Source organism: Neoarius graeffei, chromosome 23 (genome assembly GCF_027579695.1).
Source record: "Neoarius graeffei isolate fNeoGra1 chromosome 23, fNeoGra1.pri, whole genome shotgun sequence".
Taxonomy (NCBI): Eukaryota; Metazoa; Chordata; class Actinopteri; order Siluriformes; family Ariidae; genus Neoarius; species Neoarius graeffei.
In genome coordinates, this window is record NC_083591.1 from 26448721 (window position 1) to 26473465 (window position 24745).

The window sequence follows — 24745 nt, forward strand, 5'->3', positions numbered from 1 at the left end:
TGTCTGACAGAATATGATGGTAGACGTTAGTTTGTCTGTCAGATTTTGATGATAGAAACCGATGTGTTTCTATTGTCATTTAGCATGTCTGTCATGTCAGGCTTTTATTAATTAGTTACCAGGACTACTGTCCTAAAATTTACTGTGAATGTCCAAGACCCCAAATGCTACTAGAAAAACTTAATAGAATGATCAAAATAATCAATTCAGCAATTTAAGGAGATGAGACTTAACTGGCCTCTGTTATGGTAGAATCTGCCAGGTGCATTTTCAGGGTCTCTGAGAGGTTTTAGACACATGATTATAGGATAGATTTTAACAGTGCTTCAATGATTTCTGACCTAAATAGTATTAATGTATACACATTTGAAATTTCACCTTAAAGTTCAACATGCAAGTTAAACTGTTTTGTTATAGAGTACTTGGGTATACAATAGATTTGAAAATCTATGGGGATCCCTTAATTATCTATGATCAAGTAGTGTTGTAACAAAAATGTGCATGAAAATATGAACAGTGGTTTGCTCCATCTTATGCAATCCAATGAAGAGAATCGATCATCTTGACCTCCTGTTGATCACAAAGGGATCTGAACCTAAGACCTGCCACCTTAAAATAAGTTGCTGTATTACTATAACTGTAATGATTTAGAATGTTTCTGATGCAATTACCGTAATATATGTATAACTAAGATGCACTGAAAAGAAAAGTAAGGCAACTGTATATTATAAAGTTTAAATTTTGGCACTTTATTAAATGGACTAGATTAAGATTAAAACATATTTAAAGGAAAAGAAAACTTAATTCATAATTTAAGTTTGCAGAAAGATTATGTATTTATAAAAACATTCATGAAGAGATTGTGTTAATAAGTGTCAAATGTAGCATAATTGCGAATAATAATGATAAGCGTATTTGGCAGTGTGATGTCACTGTGAGCCTTTAACAAAAGAATAATCCGGAGCCTTCTTTTGTTAAGGCAAGGCAAGTTTATTTATATAGCACATTTCATACACAATGGCAGTTCAATGTGCTTTACAGAAGTAAAAACAAAAACAGTAAACAATAGAGAAATAAAATTACATAAAATAATTTTATTTTTATTCTAAAACAATTAATTAAAAGAATTAAAAGAAATTAAAAGAAAATAATAATTAAACAATAGTAAAAATAAAATAATAAAATGAAGTAGTAGTTCAAATAGGATGAGAAAGAAAAAAAACCCCATCAGAATAGAATAAAGAATAAAATAGGATAAAGTTAAAGTAAATTTAAAACATGCAGAGAAGTAAAGATTATAAAGAATGTAAAGAAGACAATATAATTATTTAACAGAAAGCATCTGAAAACAGCTTGGTCTTTAGTCTAGATTTGAAGCTGCCAACAGCAGGAGCATTTTTAATGTCCTCTGGGAGTTGGTTCCATAGCTGTACTGCATAGTAGCTAAAAGCTGCTTCACCACACTTTGTTTTAACAACTGGTTTTAATAGTAAATTTTTCTGTTTTGATCTGGTAGATCTGATTGGGTTAGGCCACTGCAACATATCAGAGAGGTAATTGGGCCCTGTACCATTTAGAGATTTGTATACCAGCAGCAATACTTTAAAGTCAATTCTGTAGCTTACTGGAAGCCAGTGAAGGGACCTTAGAATTGGAGTAATGTGCTCTGTTCTTTTTGTTCGTGTGAGAACCCTCGCCGCTGCATTTTGAACCAGCTGAAGTCGTTTGATGGTCTTTTTTGGCAAGCCTGTGAAAAGGCCATTGCTGTAATCAACCCTACTAGAAATGAAGGCATGTATTAGTTTTTCCAGATAATTTTTTGACATAAGTCCTCTTAGTTTGGAAATGTTTTTTAGGTGATAAAATGCCGTTTTAGTGATTGCTTTCATGTGACTGTCAAAGTTTAGCTCGCTGTCAATGAAAACACCAAGATTTTTAACCATTTCTTTAGTTTTAATCCCTTTTGTGTCAAGAATAGTGGTAATCCTGAGTCTTTCGTCTTTTTTTCCAAATAGAATTACTTCTGTTTTATCTGTGTTCAGCTGAAGAAAATTTTGTGACATCCAGCTATTGATTTGATCAATACACTGGTAGAGACATTCAAGGGGGGCATAATCATTAGGTGATAGAGCAAAATAAATTTGGGTATCATCTGCATAGCAGTGATACAAAATTGAATTTTTATTGATAATTTGCCCAAGTGGGAGCATATAAAGGTTGAAAAGTAATGGTCCAAGAATCGACCCCTGGGGGACACCACAGGTCAAGGACATTGACGTTGAGGAACAATTTCCCAGGGTAACAAAGAAGCTTCTATCTTTTAAGTATGATTTTAACCAATTGATAACTTTACCAGTCAATCCAACCCAGTGTTCAAGTCGATATAGCAGTATGTTGTGATCAACAGTATCAAAAGCTGCACTGAGGTCCAGTAATACCAGAACCGATGTTTTGCCTGCATCAGTATTAAGACGCATGTCATTTATAACTTTAATCAGCGCTGTTTCAGTGCTATGATTGGCACGAAATCCTGACTGAAAATTATCAAAACGGCTGTTTGATATCAAGAAGGCAGTTAATTGATTGAAGACAATTTTTTCCAGGATTTTCCCAATGAATGGTAGATTTGATATTGGCCTGTAGTTATTTAACACTGAAGGATCCAGATTATTTTTTTTAAGAAGGGGCTTTACAGCAGCTTTTTTTAGGGACACAGGAACAACGCCAGTCTCCAAGGATGTATTTATAATTTGAAGCACATCTGTAATTATAAGATGAAGAACAGACTTAAAAAAGTTGGTGGGCAGAATGTCCAGTTCAGATGTTGAGGAACTGAGATTTTGTACAGTTTTTTCAAGAGTCTCAATCAATTAAACAAAATTCTGACATTGTGTTGAAGTTATCTATCTGTGTCATTGGTGATTGCAGTTTTTCAATTTTTTGCAACTGAGATATGAGAAATATTCTGCCGTATTTTATCAATTTTACCTTTGAAAAAGGATGCAAACTCATTGCATTTATTAACTGAGAGAAGTTCAGGTGCTAATTGTGGTGGGGGATTAGTTAGCTTCTCTACTGTTGAAAATAGCACACGGGCATTGTTCATATTCCTGCTGATGATGTTGGAGAAGAAAGACTGTCTTGCTTTATGAATTTCATAATTATAATTACAAAGCATCTCTTTATGGATTTGATAATGGATGTGAAGTTTAGATTTGCGCCATTTTCTTTCAGTCTTTCTACATTCTCTCTTTAGCAGTTTAACAGCCGGGTACTGCTTCCATGGTGCTTTCTGCTTATCACTGACTCTTTTTATTTTGAATGGAGCAATATCATCCATAATTCGGGTCATATTTAAATTAAAAAATTCCAGTAAAGCATCTACAGAGTCTGACATTTTGGTTGAGTTCTGAGAGAGAGCTTGCTCAAAAAGAGCACATGTGTTGTCTTTTATGACTCTCCTACCTATAGTCGTTGAGCTATTCTGAATGTGAGGAGACATAGAAACTTCAAAGAAAACACAGAAATGATCAGATAAGGCCAGATCAACAACAGTATTAGACACAGTAAGACCCTTTGTGATGACGAGGTCAAGAGTATGACCACGAGAGTGGGTCGGCCCCTGTACATGTTGTACTAGGTTAAAGTTATCAATAATTGCAAGTAGTTCTTTGGCATAAATGTTATCAGTATTATCTACATGCAAGTTAAAATCCCCAGATATATTAAGACAATCAAACTCTAAGCAAATGACTGATAACAGTTCACCAAACTCTTCAAGAAAGACTTTGGCTGAATGTCTCGGAGGCCTATAAATAGTTAATAATAATATATGTTAGGAGAGCATGTAACAAGTGCACATAAGTGTTCAAAGGACATAAAATCACCAAGTGAGGATTGTTTACATTGAAAAGAGACTTTGAATATATTTGCGATCCCTCCACCTTTCCCATGTCGGGTAACATTCAAAAAATTAAAATTTGGGGGAGCTGCTTCAATAAGGGTGGTAGCACTATTTGCTTGATCCAGCCAGGTTTCAGTTAGAAGCAAAAAATCAAGATTGTGTTTGCAAATAAGATCATTAATTAAAAATGACTTGTTTAAAAGTGATCTAATGTTCAGAAGAGCTAGCTTTACAGAAATTCTAGAAGTAATATCTGGTTGTGCATTCTGATGCTGTTTTAAAACAGGAAGGAGATTAGATTGGTTCACCCCCAGGGTTAAATGTGCTCTATGTTTTCTGTTTCTTATCAACACAGGAATAATGTCAACATCGGGTCCCAGCTTGTTTTCAACACTACACCCATTTGCAGGGACCCAGAGTACATCAAACAAGACTTTCTAAATGTTCCATTTGGTTTGAGGGTGAAAGGATTGGAGATGACATGTATCTTTTGGATGGTGAAAAAGATTTGTAGCCAGCTGAAAGTCCTGGACGAACACAATTTTGATGAACTGGGTACACTGCTTGTCGCGACAGATTTGGGCTGGAAAAAGAGAGTGTAGCCATTGGGAGCAATTTTTTCATGCTATTTGGGAAATCTATCCGAGGAGAAGTGGAGTCGTCTGTCCTTGAATGTTGGGAGGCCTGCAAGTCAGATGTTTGTGTGTCCTTGATGACGACTTACAAAGATGATTGTTTAGGCTTTGTAACTATGTCAGTCTGCGACATCTTATCAACTGTTTTCCTCGGTGCTGGCTGAGAAAAGATTGCAAGTTTGTAGTGGTCTGCTAAGACTTTGGCTCCAATCCAGCTGAGTTCAGTGCTATTTGGCTTGTAAAATTCTCTACGATTCCAAAAAAGATTAAAATTGTCTATGAAGTTCATACCAAATGAAGAACAAGCTTTTCCAAGCCAGGTGTTAAGACTGAAGAGTCGAGAAAAAGCAAAACTTCCTCTCGCTGGGAGTGGGCCACTGATAAAAGATTGAATTCCAGTCTTATAGAGCTCAGAAAAAAGTTTTCTGAAATCATCTTGGACAAACAGCTGTTCTCTGAATACATCATTTGCTCCCACATGCACAACAATACGTTTAATAGTTTTATGCTCGGACATGAGTTTCAAAATGCTGTCTTTGGTGTCAGAGATGGATGCATTTGGAAGACAACAAATAATCATCTCATAACCTTTTAATTGTCTTACAGTGGAATCACCAAGAACAAGGGTTGTGGGATCAGGTGGTGTTACGAGCTGCTTTTTGCCTCTTCTCACAGCTCTTCGATCTTGGTGTGATCTCTTTTTACTATGTGTTTGTCCGCTTGACAAATCCTCTTCCACATCCCTGAGGCATTCAAATTTGTTCTGAAGCCTTATGGGCTGTGGATTTTCCATAGGATTGTAGATCCTATTGTAATTTGTAGAACGAGCTGGTGTTGAAGTAATTACTCTTCTGTTTTTGTTTTTGGGCTTAGCACCCATCATTTGCCAGTTTTCAGTACTCACATTTTGCAAAGCTTGAGTTATGGATTCTTCCACTTGATCTGCAATGTCCTCATTCTGTCGGAGTGCAGTCTCTGCATTCTCAGCCACTGTTTCTGTACTCCTTTCCTGAGATATCGCTTTTAATTCGTCCGTCTTTGGCAGAGCATTAATCTTTGATTCCAGAATAGAAATCCTCTGTTCTAATTCCATGCATTTTCTGCAGGATTTTTTGCTCCCTGGCATTTAAAAAAAAAAAAAAATAGTGGAAACTAAATTAAAATTAAATTAAAAGCTTATAAAGATGAAAAATAAAATGAGAAAAAAAAGAAAAAAATAGTGGAAATTCAATGAGAAAGTAAAGTATAGAAATAAAGATTAAGAAAGCAGGAGCAAAGCAAAGAAGCGTCCTACTCGCTTGAGTAGGAGGAGCAGAGTTAAATGGATCCCAGTGACATCACACTGCCAAAAATGCTTATGATTATTATATGAAATTATGCTATATTTGACACATTTGGACAACTTCACTTCGTGAGAGTGTTTATAAGTACATAATCTTTCTGCAAACCCAAACTAATGAATTAAGTTTTCTACTCCTTTAAAGCAGATTAATTCTCCTTGGCTTTTGCTTGACAAATGTTGGGCAGCCCTCTCATAGTCCATCTCGCTGTCATCCATGCTGATGTGGATCAAATTGTCCAGCGAGTCTTCTCCTAGCTTATTAAAGTCAGTCGGCTTTGTCCGTCTGGTGGGGGACAACATCGGCAGCCAATGAGATCGCTTATAACGAATCGGAAACTTCCGGGATGTTTGACGGTTTCTTTCGATATTTTTATTGGACGGTTTGAACACGTGATCTTGACATAGCCAACAGATTAGTTTGTTTACATCATACCACGCGGACATATTACTTTGACAGAATCAACACAAACACTGGAAAAAAAGACCACAAATATCAATCAATATGTAAATGGATCTGTTATTTGCTCTCCTATGTATCTAGTTACTTGTGGGTAGGAAATTTTAACTTATCGGTATAAATCTAAGCGTATTGGATTTTAACTAAAGCGACTAAGCCAGGGGTCATCAAACTACAGCCCGCCACCCCCCTTTGACCGGCCCCCAGCCCCTCTGCCCCCCACCACTTGAACCGGCCCTATGAGGCAATCCCCAAAAGTGGTCATGGCCTATTTTTTTAAATTGCTTTTTGGCAAATAATAACATGTCTGCATCTTGTGTTTTGTTGATTTTATCAATTAAAATTGATATTTAGTTATAAAATGAACTATTCATATTTTCCGAATTTTCGTCATATGCTCGCGATCAAGCAGTGACAGGCAGCGCACGCGCAGAGAACTGTCAGTGTTCAGGACAGCAAAATGGCTAGCGGTAAGCGAAAAGTTGACAGAGAGTGCAGAGTTTTTAAAGAACAGTGGACCACCAATTATTTTTTCGTTCAGTGTAAGGACCGTGCAGTTTGTCTTGTATGTAAAGAAAGTGTGTCGGTTTTCAAAGAATATAATCTGCGTCATCACTACGAAACCCGCCGCCACAAAGAGTATGCTAGTTTGCGAGGGCAAACAAGAGAAGACAGGATTCGGAGGATGAAATGCGGACTGGCTGCACAACAGAATGTATTCCTTCGCCAAACCCAGATCAACCAGGCTGCTGTCCGAGCTAGCTATAAGGTAGCTCACCTACTGGCTACCCATGGAAAGCCGTTTACTGATGGGGACTTTGTTAAAATATGCATGCTTGCTGTGGTCGAGGAGTTGTGTCCCAACAAGAAGTACAAATCAACAAGTACAAATCCAGCTCACCTACATATACTACTGATTTTGATTCCCATTATTCTGTATTATGCTTTAGTTTTGACCTGTAAATGGCCTACTGCTCATTTCATTTTCACCTTGACCTAAAAAATGTTTACTGAACATGCTCAAATGGATAGGCATAAGAGCTGGCTAGTTGATCTATTGCTCATATTATTATAATTTCACTGTTTTTTAAATGTATTTATTTTCTAGGCCTATTTATTTGACCTTTATTAAGTGCTGCACACAATTATTAATATTATTAATAATATCAACAGACCTACCTACAATTTATAATTTTTCACTCACCTTTGCCAGTGTCAGTCACCTCAAATAGGCAGATGTTTCTTACCTTGACAGCTTTGATGTTATTTTTATTAGAAAATAAATAAATGGAATATCTGTGGTATTTCAAATTAAAACAAAGTGTGAAGACTCGATTACTACTTTTGCAAACCACTAGTAAAGATAAACAAATATGTGCCAGGAATCAAGTGTTGATATAGTAGTGTACATATAGTAGTGGGGATGGCTGTGCCAGGCTAGTAATCTCTACTACACAATGAGGCCTGCTGGTGGTCATATGTGTCTGGGTCATACAATTCTATGTTATATAGCTGACCCAACCCCGGCCCCCCATCACAGTCAGGAACGACAATGTGGCCCCCAGAGAAAAAAGTTTGGTGACCCCTGGACTAAGCGTATCGCTGGACAATTTGATCCACATCAGCATGGATGACAGCGAGATGGACTATGAGAGGGCTGCCCAACATTGTGCCAAGCAAAAGCCAAGGAGAATTAATCTGCTTTAAAGGAGTAGAAAACTTAATTCATTAATTTGGGTTTGCAGAAAGATTATGTACTTATAAACACTCTCACGAAGTGAAGTTGTCCAAATGTGTCAAATATAGCATAATTTCAAATAATAATCATAAGCATTTTTGGCAGTGTGATGTCACTGGGATCCATTTAACAAAAGAAGGCTCTGGATTATTCTTTTGTTAAAGGCTCGCAGTGACATCACACTGCCAAATACGCTTATCATTATTATTCACAATTATGCTACATTTGACACTTATTAATACAATCTCTTCATGAATGTTTTTATAAATACATAATCTTTCTGTAAACTTAAATGTATGAATTAAGTTGTATTTTCCTTTAAATATGTTTTAATCTTAATCTAGTCCATTTAATAAAATGCCAAAATTTAAACTTTATAATACGCAGTTGCCTTATTTTTCTTTTCAGTGCATCTTAGTTATACATATATTACGGTAATTGCATCAGAAACATTCTAAATCATTACAGTTATAGTAATACAGCAACTTATTTTAAGGTGGCAGGTCTTAGGTTCAGATCCCTTTGTGATCAACAGGAGGTCAAGATGATCGATTCTCTTCATTGGATTGCATAAGATGGAGCAAACCACTGTTCATATTTTCATGCACATTTTTATTACAACACTACTTGATCATAGATAATTAAGGGATCCCCGTAGATTTTCAAATCTATCATATACCTAAGTACTCTATAACAAAACAGTTTAACTTGCATGTTGAACTTTAAGGTGAAATTTCAAATGTGTATCCATTAATACTATTTAGGTCAGAAATCATTGAAGCACTGTTAAAATCTATCCTATAATCATGTATCTAAAACCTCTCAGAGACCCTGAAAATGCACCTGAGAGCACCTCATCTCATTATCTCTAGCCGCTTTATCCTTCTACAGGGTCGCAGGCAAGCTGGAGCCTATCCCAGCTGACTACGGGCGAAAGGCGGGGTACACCCTGGACAAGTCGCCAGGTCATCACAGGGCTGACACATAGACACAGACAACCATTCACACTCACATTCACACCCACGGTCAATTTAGAGTCCCCAGTTAACCTAACCTGCATGTCTTTGGACTGTGGGGGAAACCGGAGCACCCAGAGGAAACCCACGCGGACACAGGGAGAACATGCAAACTCCGCACAGAAAGGCCCTCGCCGGCCACGGGGCTCGAACCCGGACCTTCTTGCTGTGAGGCGACAGCGCTAACCACTACACCACCGTGCCGCCCCTGAGTGCATCTATTTTCAAAAAATTTTCCGGGGGGGCATACCCCCGGACCCCCCTAGTTTCACTTCGCGCCGTTGGCGCTCAATTGCCTGTGTTTTATCATGCCAGAATTTAGGGCTTTAATTTTTTTCTGGGGAAAACACTGAAATATCTTTACTCTGATTGGCTAACATCTTTTAACTATCATCCGCATAGACATTCTGTTAGCCAATCAACAATATTTACATGTTTTAATTTACAGGCACACCCCCCAAAACAATCCTGTTTTATCCTATAGGGTTCTTATACCATAGTAAAATGGTTTAAAAAAGAAAAAAAGATGATTTTTCCAATGCAAAAAAAGCCTTGCAAACTTTATAAAAGCATCTCAGGGAATAATATAAAATAATTTTTAAAAAATGCACGACATGGGAGCTTTAAGATTTCCCTTCAGTGGAACAAACCTATTGCAGCACAACAATGCTCCTGTGCACAAAGCACAGTCCATAAAGACATTGTTTGTCAAGGTTGGTGTGGAAGAACTCAAGTGGCCTGCACAGAGCCCTCTACTCCACTGAAAACCTTTGGAAATTTAACTGAGATGAAATACAGGCCTCCTCATCCAACATCAGTATCACTAATGCTTCTGTGGCTAAAATCTAGTCAAAATCCTTCCTAGAAGAGTGCAAGTTATTTAACAATAAATGGATGACTAAATCTGGAAAAGGATCTTCAACAAGCAACATGATCAATCAGGTGTCTAGTTAATATAGCGTATGTATAATATTGTAGAACATAGGCATTTGAAAGCTCCATTTGTGTGAAACTTTTGAAAAATTGTTGAGGTCTCTGTAATTGAAGTCTCTTTTTGTCATAGTTATGAGCACATCTAATATCTCTTGGCTGGATATCCAAGTCAAGTTTCCAGCGCTTACCTAGAGTTTAAAAGAGGTGAGATATACCTGTTCTCTTCCATTTTTGTGAGCGTTCATGTGTCGGTCAAGCTGTGTACGATAGGTGAAAGTGTAGCTGCAGAGGGTGCAACTGAAGTCATCCTTGCTTTTTTCATGACGCAGTTTGATGTGCTCCTTCAGCGATGTGTGACGCTTGTAACCTCGGGAACAATATGGACATGAGTGGAGCTGAGAGAACTCGTCAGGTGTACCTGAGAGAGTAATTCACATTATGGAGAGATATTTGCTTCTTGTTTTTTCTTGGTATAAAAATAAATAAATAAATAAATAAAAACCCCAAATACAAAAAATTAAGGATGGCATTTAAAATAAATAAATAAATATTTATTTTTAATTAATTAAATAAAAGGAATCAATTGGAAGAGCTTGTACAGTAAATTTGTACCATTTTCATCATGGACTCCTCTCTCTGGTGTGCTCTGCTCCTCCTCTGGAACGTCTGGACAAATAACCCCTTTCTTCCCCTGCCATGAGGTTTCATTCATCTGAGCTTCATCCTCATCAGTTACACACTCCTCTTTTGTTGAAACACACATGGTAAAATAAGTAAAAAACACACATGCACAAACAATTGGCACAGGGAAGCAAACTGTGAAACTGAAATGAGCACACTTATGTGTTATTACGGTTTCAATCTATAAACACCTGATTCTTCAAAGCAGACAAAACAAGTATACATTCACTCTGCTCATTTCAACCTTCACTACAGAATTTTCCCTTCTCACAACACAGGATAAAAGCTTCCTACGTTTTCATGCTCCTCTCTATAATTGCGTGCACAGCTACACAAGTAGGCCATTTGCTTACCTTTAACCCTTATTTCCTGTATCAGTGTGTCTGGCCCCAGGTTGCCATCTGTACACATTCCAGACAATAATTTATATCATAATTATATTTCATCATGAATAACTCATTATTGATTGTGTAAACAACTGTTTGTTTACTGACCATTCAATATGTCCCCCTGCTGTGCTGCACCAAACTGGAATATTGTCGGCTTTTCCTCTGAAGTGTCAGGAATACTGTCTTCCTCCACAATGTGGAGTTTATCTTCATCATCAGAATCTGAAGTTGCTTCTGACACATTTGAGAAACTTCTCACTGAATAAGAAACAGGGAGATAAATTGTGTGGGATTACTTTTTCTAATTGAATCAATTAACTGAGAATGACCAAGATGCTTTCCCACCCCCAAAAGTGTATTAGCACAAAAGGCTGAGAGATAGCACCAAGTCAAGTCAAGTCAACTTTATTGTCAAATATACTATACATGCTCGACATACAGCACAGATGAAATTTCAGTCCTCTCTGACCCACGGTGCAAACAGGCAATGCAATAAATAAAAATAGAATAACTGAAATAAACAGTATAAACACTCTAGATAAGAAATAGACATAGACTAAACACTCACAGGTAAATATATATATTCCCGTGTTTGGGCGCTGTGTGAGGCGGCTGCCTCTCCAGTAGCTCTGTAGTTTTTAGCTCCTTAAACCTCTTTTTTTCCACTTTTTTAAAAAAAAACTTTTTTGCTCTTCTTACGAAGACATAGCGTGTTTTACTATATAACATGGATGTATTTAACTTTAACACGCAACCAGGAGCCAGTTTTCTCACTTATTCAAGAGAGGAGCTGCTGGCCCTGAAAACAACGGGACGAGCCGGGATACGACACCCCATCCCAGCCAAGTTGAGGAGGAAGCCCAGGGGCTGCAAAGCTGGAGCTAAGCTAGGCTAGCGGACAACCGGCGGTGCTACAAACCATCCATTCCCTCCGTTATCATGGGGAATGTGAACTCGCTGCCGAATAAAGTCGACAAACTTTCCACTCTGAACAACCAGCGGATTTATCGGGAGAGCAGCTTATTTATCTTTACGGAGACATGGCTAACACACCTTGTACCGGATGCTAACGTGGATCTGCGGGGATTCACTGCTGTGAGAGCCGACAGAGACACTAACACGTGGGAAAAGCAAAGGTGGGGGACTCATCATTTATGTTAACAACCGCTGGTGTAACCCAGGGCACATCTCCGTAAAGACAGTTTTATGTTGTCCGGACTTGGAGCTGCTAGCCGTTAGCCTGCGGCCATATTATCTGCCGAGGGAGTTCAGTCATGTGATCACCATCTGTGTTTACATCCCTCGGAAGGCAGATGTAGCTGCTGCATGTGAGAGGATTCACTCTGTCACAGCAAGGCTGCAGACACAGCACCCCGAGGCATTTATGATCATTTCTGGGGACTTTAATCATGCTACTTTGGACTCTACTTTGGCTGCTTTTTACCAGGCTGTGGATTGTCCAATAAGGAACAACAGGACAATTGACTTGCTGTATGTTAATGTGAGGGATGCATACAGAGTCACACCCCTCCCCCCACTAGGGAAGTCTGACCACAACCTGGTTCTTCTACAGCCGAAGTACACCCCCCTGGTTCAAAGGCAGCCTGCAACAACTAGCTCCATCAGGAGGTGGTCCCCTGAAATGGAAGATGTCCTCAGAGACTGCTATGACGTCACAGACTGGGATGTGCTGCTTAGCCCACACTGTGAGGACATAGAGGGGCTGACACACTGTCTGACAGATTACCTCAACTTCTGTGCAGACGTGGTCTCTCCCGCCAAGACTGTACGGTGTTGCCCTAATAACAAGCCATGGGTAACACAGGAAGTCAAAGCTGTCCTCAACAGGAAGAAGGCCGCCTTCAGGAGCAGGGATAGGGAGGCGATGAAAGCAGCACAGCAGGAGGTAAAACGCTGCATGAGGGAAGCAAAAGACAGCTACAGGAGAAAGGTGGAGCAGAAGCTGAAGGAGAACAGCACGAGGGAGGTCTGGGAAGGTGTGAAAACCATCACAGGCCACAATACAAAGACCAGAGTCATTGAGGGGACAGTGGAGAGGGTGAACGAGTTGAATGATGACTTCAATCGGTCCAACCAGCCCACGTCCCCCCCAACCCTCTCCCTCACTGCAGCCATCTCTCTTTCTTCCCTCAACACACCTCCCCCCAGTCATCACAGCAGCCCCCTCCTCCCCCACCTCAACACAGACTCCTCTATGCATTACTGCAGACCAGGTCAGTGGTCAACTGAGGAAGCTTCACCCCAGGAAAGCAGCAGGCCCGGACAAGGTGTGTCCACAACTACTGAAGACCTGCACTGCTGAACTGGGTGAACCACTCCAACGCATCTACAACTTTAGCCTGCAGCTGGGGAGAGTGCCCACCCTCTGGAAGACATCATGTATTGTTCCAGGTCCCAAAAAGAATCGGCCCAGCAAGCTGAACGACTTCCGACCGGTGGCACTCACTTCACATCTGATGAAGACGTTGGAGCGGCTCTTCCTCAGCCTCCTCAGACCCCAGGTACAACATGCCCAGGACTGTCTGCAATTTGCATACCGGGCAGGTGTTGGTCTGGAAGACGCCATCCTCTACCTGCTACACCGAGCCCACTCGCATCTGGATAAAGGAAATGGCACAGTGAGGATCCTCTTCTTGGACTTTGAGTGCCTTCAACACCATCCAGCCCTTACTGCTTCAGGACAAACTGAACAGGATGCGAGTGGACCCCTGCCTGGTCACCTGGATCTCCAGCTACCTCACTGCCAGGCCACAGTACATCAGGCTGAAGGACATCACATCTGACACTGTAATTATCAGCACCAGAGCACCCCAGGGCACGGTGCTGGCCCCTCTTCTCTTCACCCTGTACACCGCGGACTTCTGCTGATGACAGAGAGGAGGAGTATAGAAGCCTGATGGGGGACTTTGCTGTGTGGTGCAACAGGAACCATTTGCAGCTCAACACCTCGAAGACCAAGGAGCTGGTCATTGCCGATGACACAGCCATCGTTGGGTGTATCAGTGATGACAGAGAGGAGGAGTATAGAAGCCTGATGGGGGACTTTGCTGTGTGGTGCAACAGGAACCATCTGCAGCTCAACACCTAGAAGACCAAGGAGCTGGTCATTGATTTTGGGAGGTCCAGACCAAGGTCACGACCAGTTCTGATCGAGTGAGTCGAGGTGGAGGCTGTGGATTCCTACAAGTACCTTGGGCTGTGGCTGGACAGCAAGCTGGACTGGACTTGCAACACCAATCACTTATACAGGAAGGGACAGAGCAGGCTATACTTCCTTAGGAGGCTGCAGTCCTTTAACATCTGCAGGAAACTCCTGTGGATCTTCTATCAGTCTGTGGTCGCCAGTGTCTTGTTTTACACCGTGGTGTGCTGGGGGGGCAGCACATCCAAGAAGGACACATCCAGGCTGGACAAACTGATCAGGCGGGCTGGCTCTGTGGTCGGCATGGAGCTGGACTCTCTGGTGACGGTGTCAGAGAAGAGGTCTATGGACAAACTATTGAACATCATGGACAATGCAAGTCACCCTCTGCACACCGTCATCAGCAACCAGAGGAGCCTGTTCAGTGACATAATACTCCTTCCCAAGTGCAGGACGAACAGACTCAAAAACTCCTTTGTCCCTCATGCCATCAGACTGTACAACTGCTCTCTGGGGGTGAGGAGGGGTAACAGGAGGACAGAGGACGGGAAGGAGCAGTAGCCTAGCCTAACAATAAGCAATACCGGACAATGTGCAATATAAAGTGCAATATCTTTCCTGCTCCCCCCCACACACACACACATGCCGCTTTTCCACTACAAACGCGGCTGAGCCGTGCCGTGCTGAGTCGAGCTGAGTCGGGCTGTTGGAGTTGCATTTCGACTACAACCGCGCTGAACCATGCTGGCTGGAAGTGGGTGGACACATTGGGTGGAGTTAGCGAAAGTGGGTGGACGTCAGGTGATGTCGTTAAGCAGCGCAAACAGTGACATCAGTGATCTTTTAAGCGGTAGTCTCACGACCCGAATAGTAAACAATAAACATGGAGGACATGGAGTCGTTAGTGTTGCTGGTCTTGGTGCTGTGGCTTGTTGTCACCGACAACGCCAACAGATACTGGCAAGAGCGTATAGATGAGGCGAGGCGCATAAGGCTTCAGAAATTCTCGTAATTTGTAATTATTCTTCTTCCGGGTTTGCGGTGTTTACAGATCCCAGCGTGCTCGCGGGGCGTGTGTGGGCATGTGAGGACACTCCTCCTCACCAATCAGTGCACAGGGGAGTGTCTGCTCAGGCCCCCAGCCTCACTCGGCACGGTTTGGCTCGCTTCAGCCCCACTCCAAAATGGTGCGAGTTTTAGGAGCTAAGCAGGGCTGAAGCGAGCCGAGTCGTGCTGTTTTTTGGTAGTCGAAACGCGAGCCGTGTCGGGCTGAAGTGAGCTGAAGCGAGCTGAAGTGAGCTGAAAAAGGGTAGTGGAAAAGGGCCATTACTCTAACCCCACTTCTCCCCCCTTCCTCTCTTCCCCAAATCTTACTCTTTTATATTTGTATATGTAAATACTTAATTTATTTTAATTTATCTAGAAGTTTTCTCTATTTCTTTTCTCTGTTTATCTGTAATGATGCTGCTGGAATCTTAATTTTCCTGAGGGAACCCTCTCAAATTTATCTCATCTAATCTATCTATCTATCTATCTATCTATCTATCTATATATATATATATATATATATATATATATATACACACACACACACACACACACACACATTGGAGAAAAGGGACATAAAATAACAGTCAAGGGCACTTGAGGTATAGTAGGTAAACATGAAATAAGCAGTATAAACAATAAACTAATAGCTGTTAAGGTGAGGTAGTGCGGAATAGTGCAAATGAGTAAGGTAAAGTGAAATGTTCAGTCCCTGAGTTCAGTGTGCGAATGAATGTTGAGAGAGAGAGAGTGTGTGTGTGTTGGGCGGGGGGGAACTGTGAGGGTGACATGATGTCAGATGCTGAAGGGGGGGCAGGGGGGTGTACAGGCGGAATCTGTGGCAGAGGGGGGAGGAGGGGCAGAACAGGGAGGGAGTTGAGCCTCCTGACCGCCTGGTGAAAGAAACTGTCCTTGAGCCTGCTGGTTTTGGCCCGGAGACTCAGCAGTCTCCTCTCCGACGGCAGTAGGCTGAAGAGGCTGAGAGATGGGTGGGTGGGGTCACATGCAATCCTGATGGCTTTGCAGGTGAGGCAGGAGTTATAGATATCCATAAGAGAAGGGACAGAGACACCAATGATCCTCTCAGCTGCTCTCACAATGCGCTGCAGAGTCTTGCAGCAGGACACGATGCAGGCGCCGTACCACACGGTGATGCAGCTGGTCAGGATGTTCTCGATGGTGCCTCTGTAGAACGTGTGTATGATGGGGGCTGGGGCTCTTGCTCTCCTCGGTTTGCGGAGGAAGTACAGATGCTGTTGGGCTTTTTTGGCCAGTGATGCAGTGTTGTTGCTCCAGGACAGGTCTTCAGAGATGTGCACACCCAGAAACTTGGTGCTGCTCACCCTCTCCACTGCAGCACCATCGATAGTTAGTGGAGCATACTGGGTGTGCGCTCTCCTGAAGTCCACAGCAATCTCCTTTGTCTTCTCCACGTTCAGGCGGAGATTGTTGTCCTTGCACCACATGGCCAAGCGGCTCACCTCACTCCTGTAGATTGTCTCATCGCCATTGTTGAGACCCACCACAGTCGTGTCGTCCGCAAACTTAATGAAGAGGTTGGAGCTGGATGTTGGTGTGCAGTCGTGGGTCAGCAGAGTGAAAAGGAGGGGGCTCAGCACACATCCTTGGGGGGCCCCCGTGTTCAATGTGATGGTGCTGGAGGAGTTGCTGCCGACCCATACAGCCTGTGGTCTCCCCGTCAGGAAGTCCAGCAGCCAGTTGCACAGGGAGGTGTTGAGTCCCAGCTGGTCCAGTTTATTGTAGGTATCATGCCGCCATCTTGTGTCAGAACTACAATTCCCAGGCAACTTCCGCGTGACCACCTACGTCAGTCTGCCATGCACGCATAAATCCAAGCGGAAGCTCCGCCATCTTTGTCTCTCTCGTCTGGCTTCCGATGAATCTGGACGTATAAAGAGGCGCTCTCCACCCAGAAAGACGTCTTCTTTCTTGCAAGATCCATCACTCAGCGTGATTTTCTTTCTTACCCTTGCAAAGGTAAACTCTGCAGTCGCGCGATCTTTAAACTCAACCTGAGTTACAACCGGTTTACTTGCATTAGAAGTGACGTCACGACTGCAGCCTAGGCAGTTAAAAGTTAAGAAGCGATTGAATCCTTTTTAACTCAAAAGCGCTGTGCATCTTATTCTGATCAGAGACTTTTCCTCACGAACGCTGAGGTTCGGACCAAGAATCCTCTGCTTTCCACGGGAACCACCCAAGTGCTCCGCTGGACCAGAAAGTTTTCTACGCCTCCATCACGAGCGGCTCACGTGCTCCCACGGCGAGGCCTGAAACTACACCGGCGAATAGTTCTTCATATCTTGCTAAAGGCAGGATTAAGTAAGATTTTGGCATTTGGGCATAATTAAGATAGTCTTAGGAATTTGCTTTTATTTGAAATGGTGTGAATTTAAACCCAGGTTTATCTGTTACACTGTTAGACACGCAGCGTGTTGATTTATTTTGTTCTATGTTCTCTCAATTGTTTTTTTAATAGGCTGTGCATGCTTTTCTTTACTACTAACATATAGTTCTCTTATTATACATCTTGATCTCAAGATTTCAGTGGATTCAGTATGGTTGAGCTAGTGGGTTAGCTACAGCTTCCCTTTTGTCTGCTTAGCAACACAAAGCTAATCAAGGCCTACCATGTGCTCAGCAGGCCATCAGGCCTGATAAACCACACCTCAGCTAGAAATCCACAAGCTAGCTTTTAGTTAGCTACGGCTAATACCCTTGTCTTTAGCAACACGTGCTCAGTAGGCCTCACCAGGCCTAACAAACACACTTTAGCTAGGCCATAGGGCCTTTAGCAAACTCACACTAGCAACACAAGGCTAAACACAGAGCTAATCCTTTGTTCTGTTTAGATAACATTCTTTTGTTTAGCTACCAACAAGCTAGGCCTCCACCACGTGTAGTTAGCTACACGAGGCTAAACACATGGTCAAGTCCTACACACACACACACACACACCTCACTGCTTGTATATATTGATTTATTATTTTTCTTTTTATCTTTGTATAATAAATTCATTTATTAAACAAACTGTGTTTATTTGTGTGAACAACAATATCTGAAGTCCCCAATCTTCTCAAAGAATTCAAAAAGGGTGCATATAAAAGTTATGTAATGTGGTAAGTGATTGTAATTTGGAAATATACCATAATTTAGCTGTTTGGTAATTTATTATTAAGCACCAGGATTAATGGTATGATTCACTAAAGGATTCATTGAACGATTCACTAAATGATTCACTGAATGAGACTGATTCTATGGTATGATTCAATTCAAACGAGTCAAAGTAAATGATTCAATGGGATTGATTCATTTTAATTATTAACCTTCAAAATTTAATGAGACTGATTTAACGAGATTGATCACTTAATTTCAATAATTAACTGATTGCACCCACATTATGAATGAGCTGCTGAAGAATGATTGTGTTGAATGCTGAGCTAAAGTCTATGAACAGCATTCTGACGTACGAGTCTTTTGTCTCCAGGTGGGTGAGGGCTAAGTGGAGGGCAGTGGAGATGGCGTCATCGGTCGAACAGTTGGACTGATATGCAAACTGGAAAGGGTCCAGGGCAGGGGGGAGGGCAGACTTGATATGCCGCATGACTAGCCGCTCGAAGCACTTCATGAGGATGGGAGTGAGTGCGACCGGGCGGTAGTCATTGAAGCAGGACGGAGATGGCTTCTTCGGGACCGGGATGATGGTGGTGGCTTTGAAGCACGTGGGGACAACAGCCTGGCTCAACGAGATGTTGAAGATGTCTGTAAAGACATCTGTGAGCTCCTTGGCACAGTCTCTCAGGAAACAACCAGGAATGTTATCAGGACCCGGGGCTTTCCGTGCATTTGTCGTCCTGAGAACTCTTCTCACGCTGTCTGGGGACAGCGTCAACACCTGGTCACCGGGAGGTGGTGGGGTCTTCTGTGCCATGGTGCTGTTGTCTGCCTCGAGGCGAGTGAAGTCGTCATTCAACTGGTTCAGCAGAGATGTGGAGTTATCACAGGTCTGCGGCGAGGGCTTGTAATCTGTGATGGTCTGAATCCCCCGCCACAGGTTCCTGGTGTGTCTGCTGTCGTTGAAGTAGTCAACAATGTTCCTGGAATACTGTCTCTTGGCCACCCTGATGCCTCGTGACAGGTTGGCCCTAGCTGTCCTCAGCCCCACCTCGTCCCCAGCTCTGAAGGCGGCGTTCCGAGCCCTCAGGAGCCTGTGGACTTCCCCCGTCAGCCATGGCTTCTGATTTGCCAGAATGGAGATGGTTCTGGTGACTGTAACGTCGTCCATGCACTTCCTCTTGTAGGCAGTGACGGTCTCCGTGTACCCCTGGAGATCTGTAGTGTTGTTGTAGGTGGCCACCTGTCTGAACATGCTCCAGTCAGTGGTGGAAAAAAGAGTCCTGGAGTGCCTCTGAGGACCCCTCTGGCCACACACATACCTGCTTTGTAGCTGGTGTGGTGACTTTAACCAGCGGTCTGTATGCTTGCATTAGCATAACAGTGGAATGATCTGAGGCCCCAAGGTGGGAGAGGGGTAGGGCTTTGTAGGCGCCTCTATGGATGGTGTAAACATTGTCCAGAGTATTGTTTCCACGTGTGGGAAAGTTGATATGTCCATAGAGTTTTGGAAACACACTCTTGGGGTTTACATGGTTGAAATCCCCAGCCAGGATGAGGAAAGCATCTGGGTGGGCTGTCTGCTGCTCACTGATGTGCTGATAGAGTTCATTCAGTGCTTTACTCCTGTTGTTATTGGAGCCGGGAGGGATGTATATTGCTACCAGAATTAAAAACTGTGGATCCTAGTCACAGGTATTCCATGCAATAAAGATTATCCAATTTCCCATGCTCAAAATACAATATATAGCCCAAAGCTTGTGGACACCCCATACTATGCACAATACCACACATCGTATGGAGAAGTGTAAAGCATGCTGCCACTGGACTCTGGAGCAGTAGAAACATGTTCTCTGGAGTGATTTACAAACTGTCAGTCTGATGGATAAATCTGGGTTTGGCAAATGACAGGAAAAAGCTACCTATTGGAATGCATAATGCCAACAGTAAAGTTTGCTAGAAGTGGAATAATGTGCTGGGGCTCTTTATCAAGGTTAGGGCTCGGCCCCCTTAGTTGCAGTGAAGGCCAATGTTAATGCTACAGCATACAAAGACATTTTAGGTAACTGCAAGCTTCCAAACTTGCGGCAACAGTTTAGGTAGGGCCTCTTCCTGTTCCAGGATGACTGTATCCCTGTGCACAAAGCAAGATCCATAAAGACATGAGGCGCTTTCAGACTTCTTAGAATTGTTGGAGGAAGTACCCCCCCCCCCCTTTTTTTGCATGTCCACACTGCAAGTCTGCAATGATTGGTCCAGACATAAGTGTACACCGATTGGTTGTGCACATGCAAAATGTAGCACAGGCAACTGCCATTTTTAAAAACATCAGTGTAAAAGGTTAGCGGTGTAAACAACAGCTCTTAATGTTAGCATTAAAAAAAAGAAAAACATGGACAAATGGACTGACCGTGAAGTCCAGGCTTTACTGACGCTATATGCGATAGAAATGGAAATGCAATGCAATTTTGATGTGCCCAAGTGAAATATTAATTTTAAAAAATGTATTAAATCAAATTTTCTTGTACTTGTGCTCCTCCATATTTTTTTTTTAGCTATCGTAAGAAAACCGGTTATAAAATAATAATGCACACTAACATGTTCAGTAAACACATTTTAAGGAATCGCCAACAATTTTTCACCATGAATTCCTTCTTTATATTATAAAAAAATAATTTACTGTCAGCACGGAACATTTTCTGGTGTCTCGCATTCTACGGCACAGTGGAATGATCCATTTCTATAGAACTATGCAACCAAAACAAACACAAAAGCAGAAAGGTTTAAATCCTAATGTTGCTAGTTTGCTGATTTCACAGCAACGCAAGGTGGGCAAGACACGCATATGAAAATAAACAACAAATTAGTGATGCCGCTATACCAGCGGTCAACTGGCATACATCACTTCAGCATTCCTACTGGCAGTGTGAATGCAAATAGAAAAAAAAAAGTCCTTGAAGGTATGCAGTTCTAAGGGGCGCTCCCCAGTGGGTAGTTCCTTGCCTGTGGTACCCGACATGAGCAAGGTCAGGTGGTTTTCCTTCAGATACTAAGGTCAACACCACTGAATTTTCAAGTGAAGTCAGATGGATTCTGCAAACATGCATACACAGGCCAGAGTGGGCCTCCCTGGTGCTTAAAGCATATATGCAGAACCATGGCCTCACTTTTTATTGATAAGTGCCTTGAGACCTCAAGAATGGCATAGGAATAGTTTTAAGCGTTAACAATAAATCTAATATAGTAATTTTTACGATTAAAGTGATTCATATAGGTAGCGGTCTGAGTTAATGACCTTAACATCTGTGACATTACAGTAGGAAGTCATCGCCATTTCCGCTATATTAAAACACAGAGTTGACTGCAACTCCGATCCTCCATTTTGAGCTAATTTATCGCCATGCCATGTAGATGTGTTGCTGGCGGGTGCAGCAACACGACAGAAGGTGGATTTAGATTGCATTCATGGCGCAAAAATGTCCAAACTGCAAAGATTTGGATGTGTTTTGCAAGAAGTTCACGGGCACATTGGATGCCTATGAAGTGGTTTCTCCTCTGCTCTGCACCTTTTACTGAAGACTCGTACGAGACCTCTGGTCTGTTGAGGAGCGTTGGCTGCAAGTCCGTACTGAAAGAGGGTGCAGTACCAACAATTGAATAAAACTACAAGAAAAGGAAAGTAAGTTCAGTTGTACCAGTTCTCCCGGAGTGTGAGCCAAGAGTTGTTGCTAAAACCCGGGACGGAATGGGATGGGACATATTATCGCTTGGGCAGTGACCTCCGCAGTTGTTGCTAAAACCAGTGACGTCCCGTCCCATCCCAGGTTTTAGTAATTGCCTGAGCCGAGCAGTAATGGCGGAGTACTCAGTATGGAGTAAATGGAGAATGAGTGGAGCAGCCGTTTGATTTCTCCGCTGGATATACTTGGCTCAGCAGCAATATATCGCCCTTACGTGGAAGAAGCGAATGAACAGAGAACCGAACGAAGAACTCAAAGTCAGATTGTTTCAAAACAATCGGCCACAAGATCGTCCTTCAAGAAGCGAGAACGCAGACGGGTAAACTCCGACTCTCATTTGGATACAAAACAACAAAAACAACAACACTCGTTGTTTATCTGAATTTAGATTAATACGTGTAACTTGTATTGTGTGTTTAAGTTACCGGTATAAGATTATTTAATTTGCTTCAGAATGTGATTGTCTCAGTTCATCTGATTATTTAATCAGCCTTTTACATTTTATCAGTGAAAATGCATGCATGTACATGTATGTTGCATAAGTTATAACACCTATCCTGTTTTAATGAGTCAACCCACAATCAATGAAGTCAAATCAGTCTTAGTTGAGCAAGTCAGTAACGGTATTTCTTACTTTCACCATTAATTTTTATTTATATGACAATAACAATACTTCTTGGGACCAGAAGAAAATTACAGAGGGTTTTTTAACAAAGTTTCAAATGTGCATAAATTTAAAACTGTTGCCTATGAGCTTTAAGCTTCCACAGGTCCCACAGTCTAGCATTTGGGTAAGGCCTGTGAGTGTGCCTTCCTTTTGCTAAAAACAGACTGGGCTTTCAGCAAAGTATTCTCTGATAATCATTTGTTTTCTTTTTCAGTGATTCATTCACATGCCCCGTTATCTGAAGACTAGTGGGCCTGTGAAGCCACTATGCATAGAGCTTCAAATTGAAGTGATTACCAGCCATGCTTCAGAATTTGCACTCATGCAGCCATTGTCTAAGCTACAGTACCAGTCAAAGGCTTGGACACAATCTAATCAAGTGGTTTCTCTTTATTTGTATTAATTAAAAAAAAAGACACTTCATGTCTTAAAGCAATGATGGACTTTATCTTACTTTAGTGGTTCTTGACATACTACAGTTAATACAGTTGTGGAAAATACTGTATTTTTATTACTTACCATTTGATGGTCTCAAAATGCATTAAGAAGGCAAGACATTCAACCAATTAACTTTTGACAAGGCACACCTGTTAATTGAAAAGTATTCCGGGTGACTACCTCATGAGGGCTGCTTAAATCACTTTAGGACTCCTTGATTACTCCCACGTCAAGTCTGATGATCTTAAATCATGGACAATCTTAACCTTTTGGGGTCAAGAGCTTTGCCGGAGAATCTCAAGAGGTTTAGAATGAGTAGGTCATGTGTTTAGATAAATATCTTTGTGAGTTTTTTGTCATACAAGCATGATAAACATATTGACAAACTTTATACTTTCCTATGTGCTCACTGCCAAATAATATTATAGTTTTTAAAAAGTTACCTAAATTAGATGAAAGTACCACAAGTTGGCCTAGTGGTTAGTGTGTCCGCCTCTCGATCGGGAGATCGTGAGTTCTACTCATGGTCGGGTCATACCAAAGACCATCATAAAAATGGTACCTACTGCCGTCTGGCAAGGAACGTTGCAATACAGATATGAGTGGGGAGTCAAACTCTCATGGTTACCAAAGGACTAGCCCCCCACTGTAACCCTAGCTACGTAATAGGCAAGAGGCCGAGGGCTACGGAAATGGAGATCGGCACCACCCTATGTGCCACAGGGCATAGGAAGGACTTTGATTTTTTTTTTTAATTAGATGAAACATAAAACTTGTCATCTTACTCAGTCACACCTGAGTCAGAGCGCTGAGCTCCCACTTACACATTCATAAAAGACTATTCACATGGTAATGCATCATAATCACTTTCACTCTTTCGGTTTCGACTGGTTTCTATTTCACAGTAGGAACACCCACCGTAAACAAGAAAAAAATCTGTCAGATATCCCATCTCATCTCATTATCTCTAGCCGCTTTATCCTGTTCTGCAGGGTCGCAGGCAAGCTGGAGCCTATCCCAGCTGACTACGGGCGAAAGGCGGGGTACACCCTGGACAAGTCGCCAGGTCATCACAGGGCTGACACACAGACACAGACAACCATTCACACTCACATTCACACCCACGGTCAATTTAGAGTCACCAGTTAACCTAACCTGCATGTCTTTGGACTGTGGGGGAAACCGGAGCACCCAGAGGAAACCCACGCAGACACGGGGAGAACATGCAAACTCCACACAGAAAGGCCCTCGCCGGCCACGGGGCTCGAACCCGGACCTTCTTGCTGTGAGGCGACAGCGCTAACCACTACACCACCGTGCCGCCCATCTGTCAGACATAGTTTAGGCTATTTGGAGATAAAACTTGTTGCAAGATGGCATGCAGATTTTATGCGCTTCGGATGATTCAGGACAGCAATTCAATTCATGATCCAGGACAGTGATTCAATTCAATCTTGAGA

The 24745-nt window shown here is 42.2% G+C and overlaps 1 protein-coding gene across 6 annotated transcripts in view; it reads right to left on the minus strand.

Moving 5' to 3' along the window:
* zeb1a (zinc finger E-box binding homeobox 1a) overlaps positions 1-24745 on the minus strand; it is a 185555-nt gene that overhangs the window by 73936 nt on the left and 86874 nt on the right. For all 6 annotated transcript variants that reach the window (XM_060905988.1, XM_060905986.1, XM_060905987.1 and 3 more), the window contains exons 2-5: positions 11201-11353; positions 11060-11107; positions 10638-10769; positions 10241-10443 (exon numbers count right to left, since the gene is read on the minus strand). In XM_060905988.1, coding sequence (XP_060761971.1) covers positions 10241-10443; positions 10638-10769; positions 11060-11107; positions 11201-11353 — 536 coding nt within the window. The remainder of the gene's footprint in view (positions 1-10240; positions 10444-10637; positions 10770-11059; positions 11108-11200; positions 11354-24745) is intronic.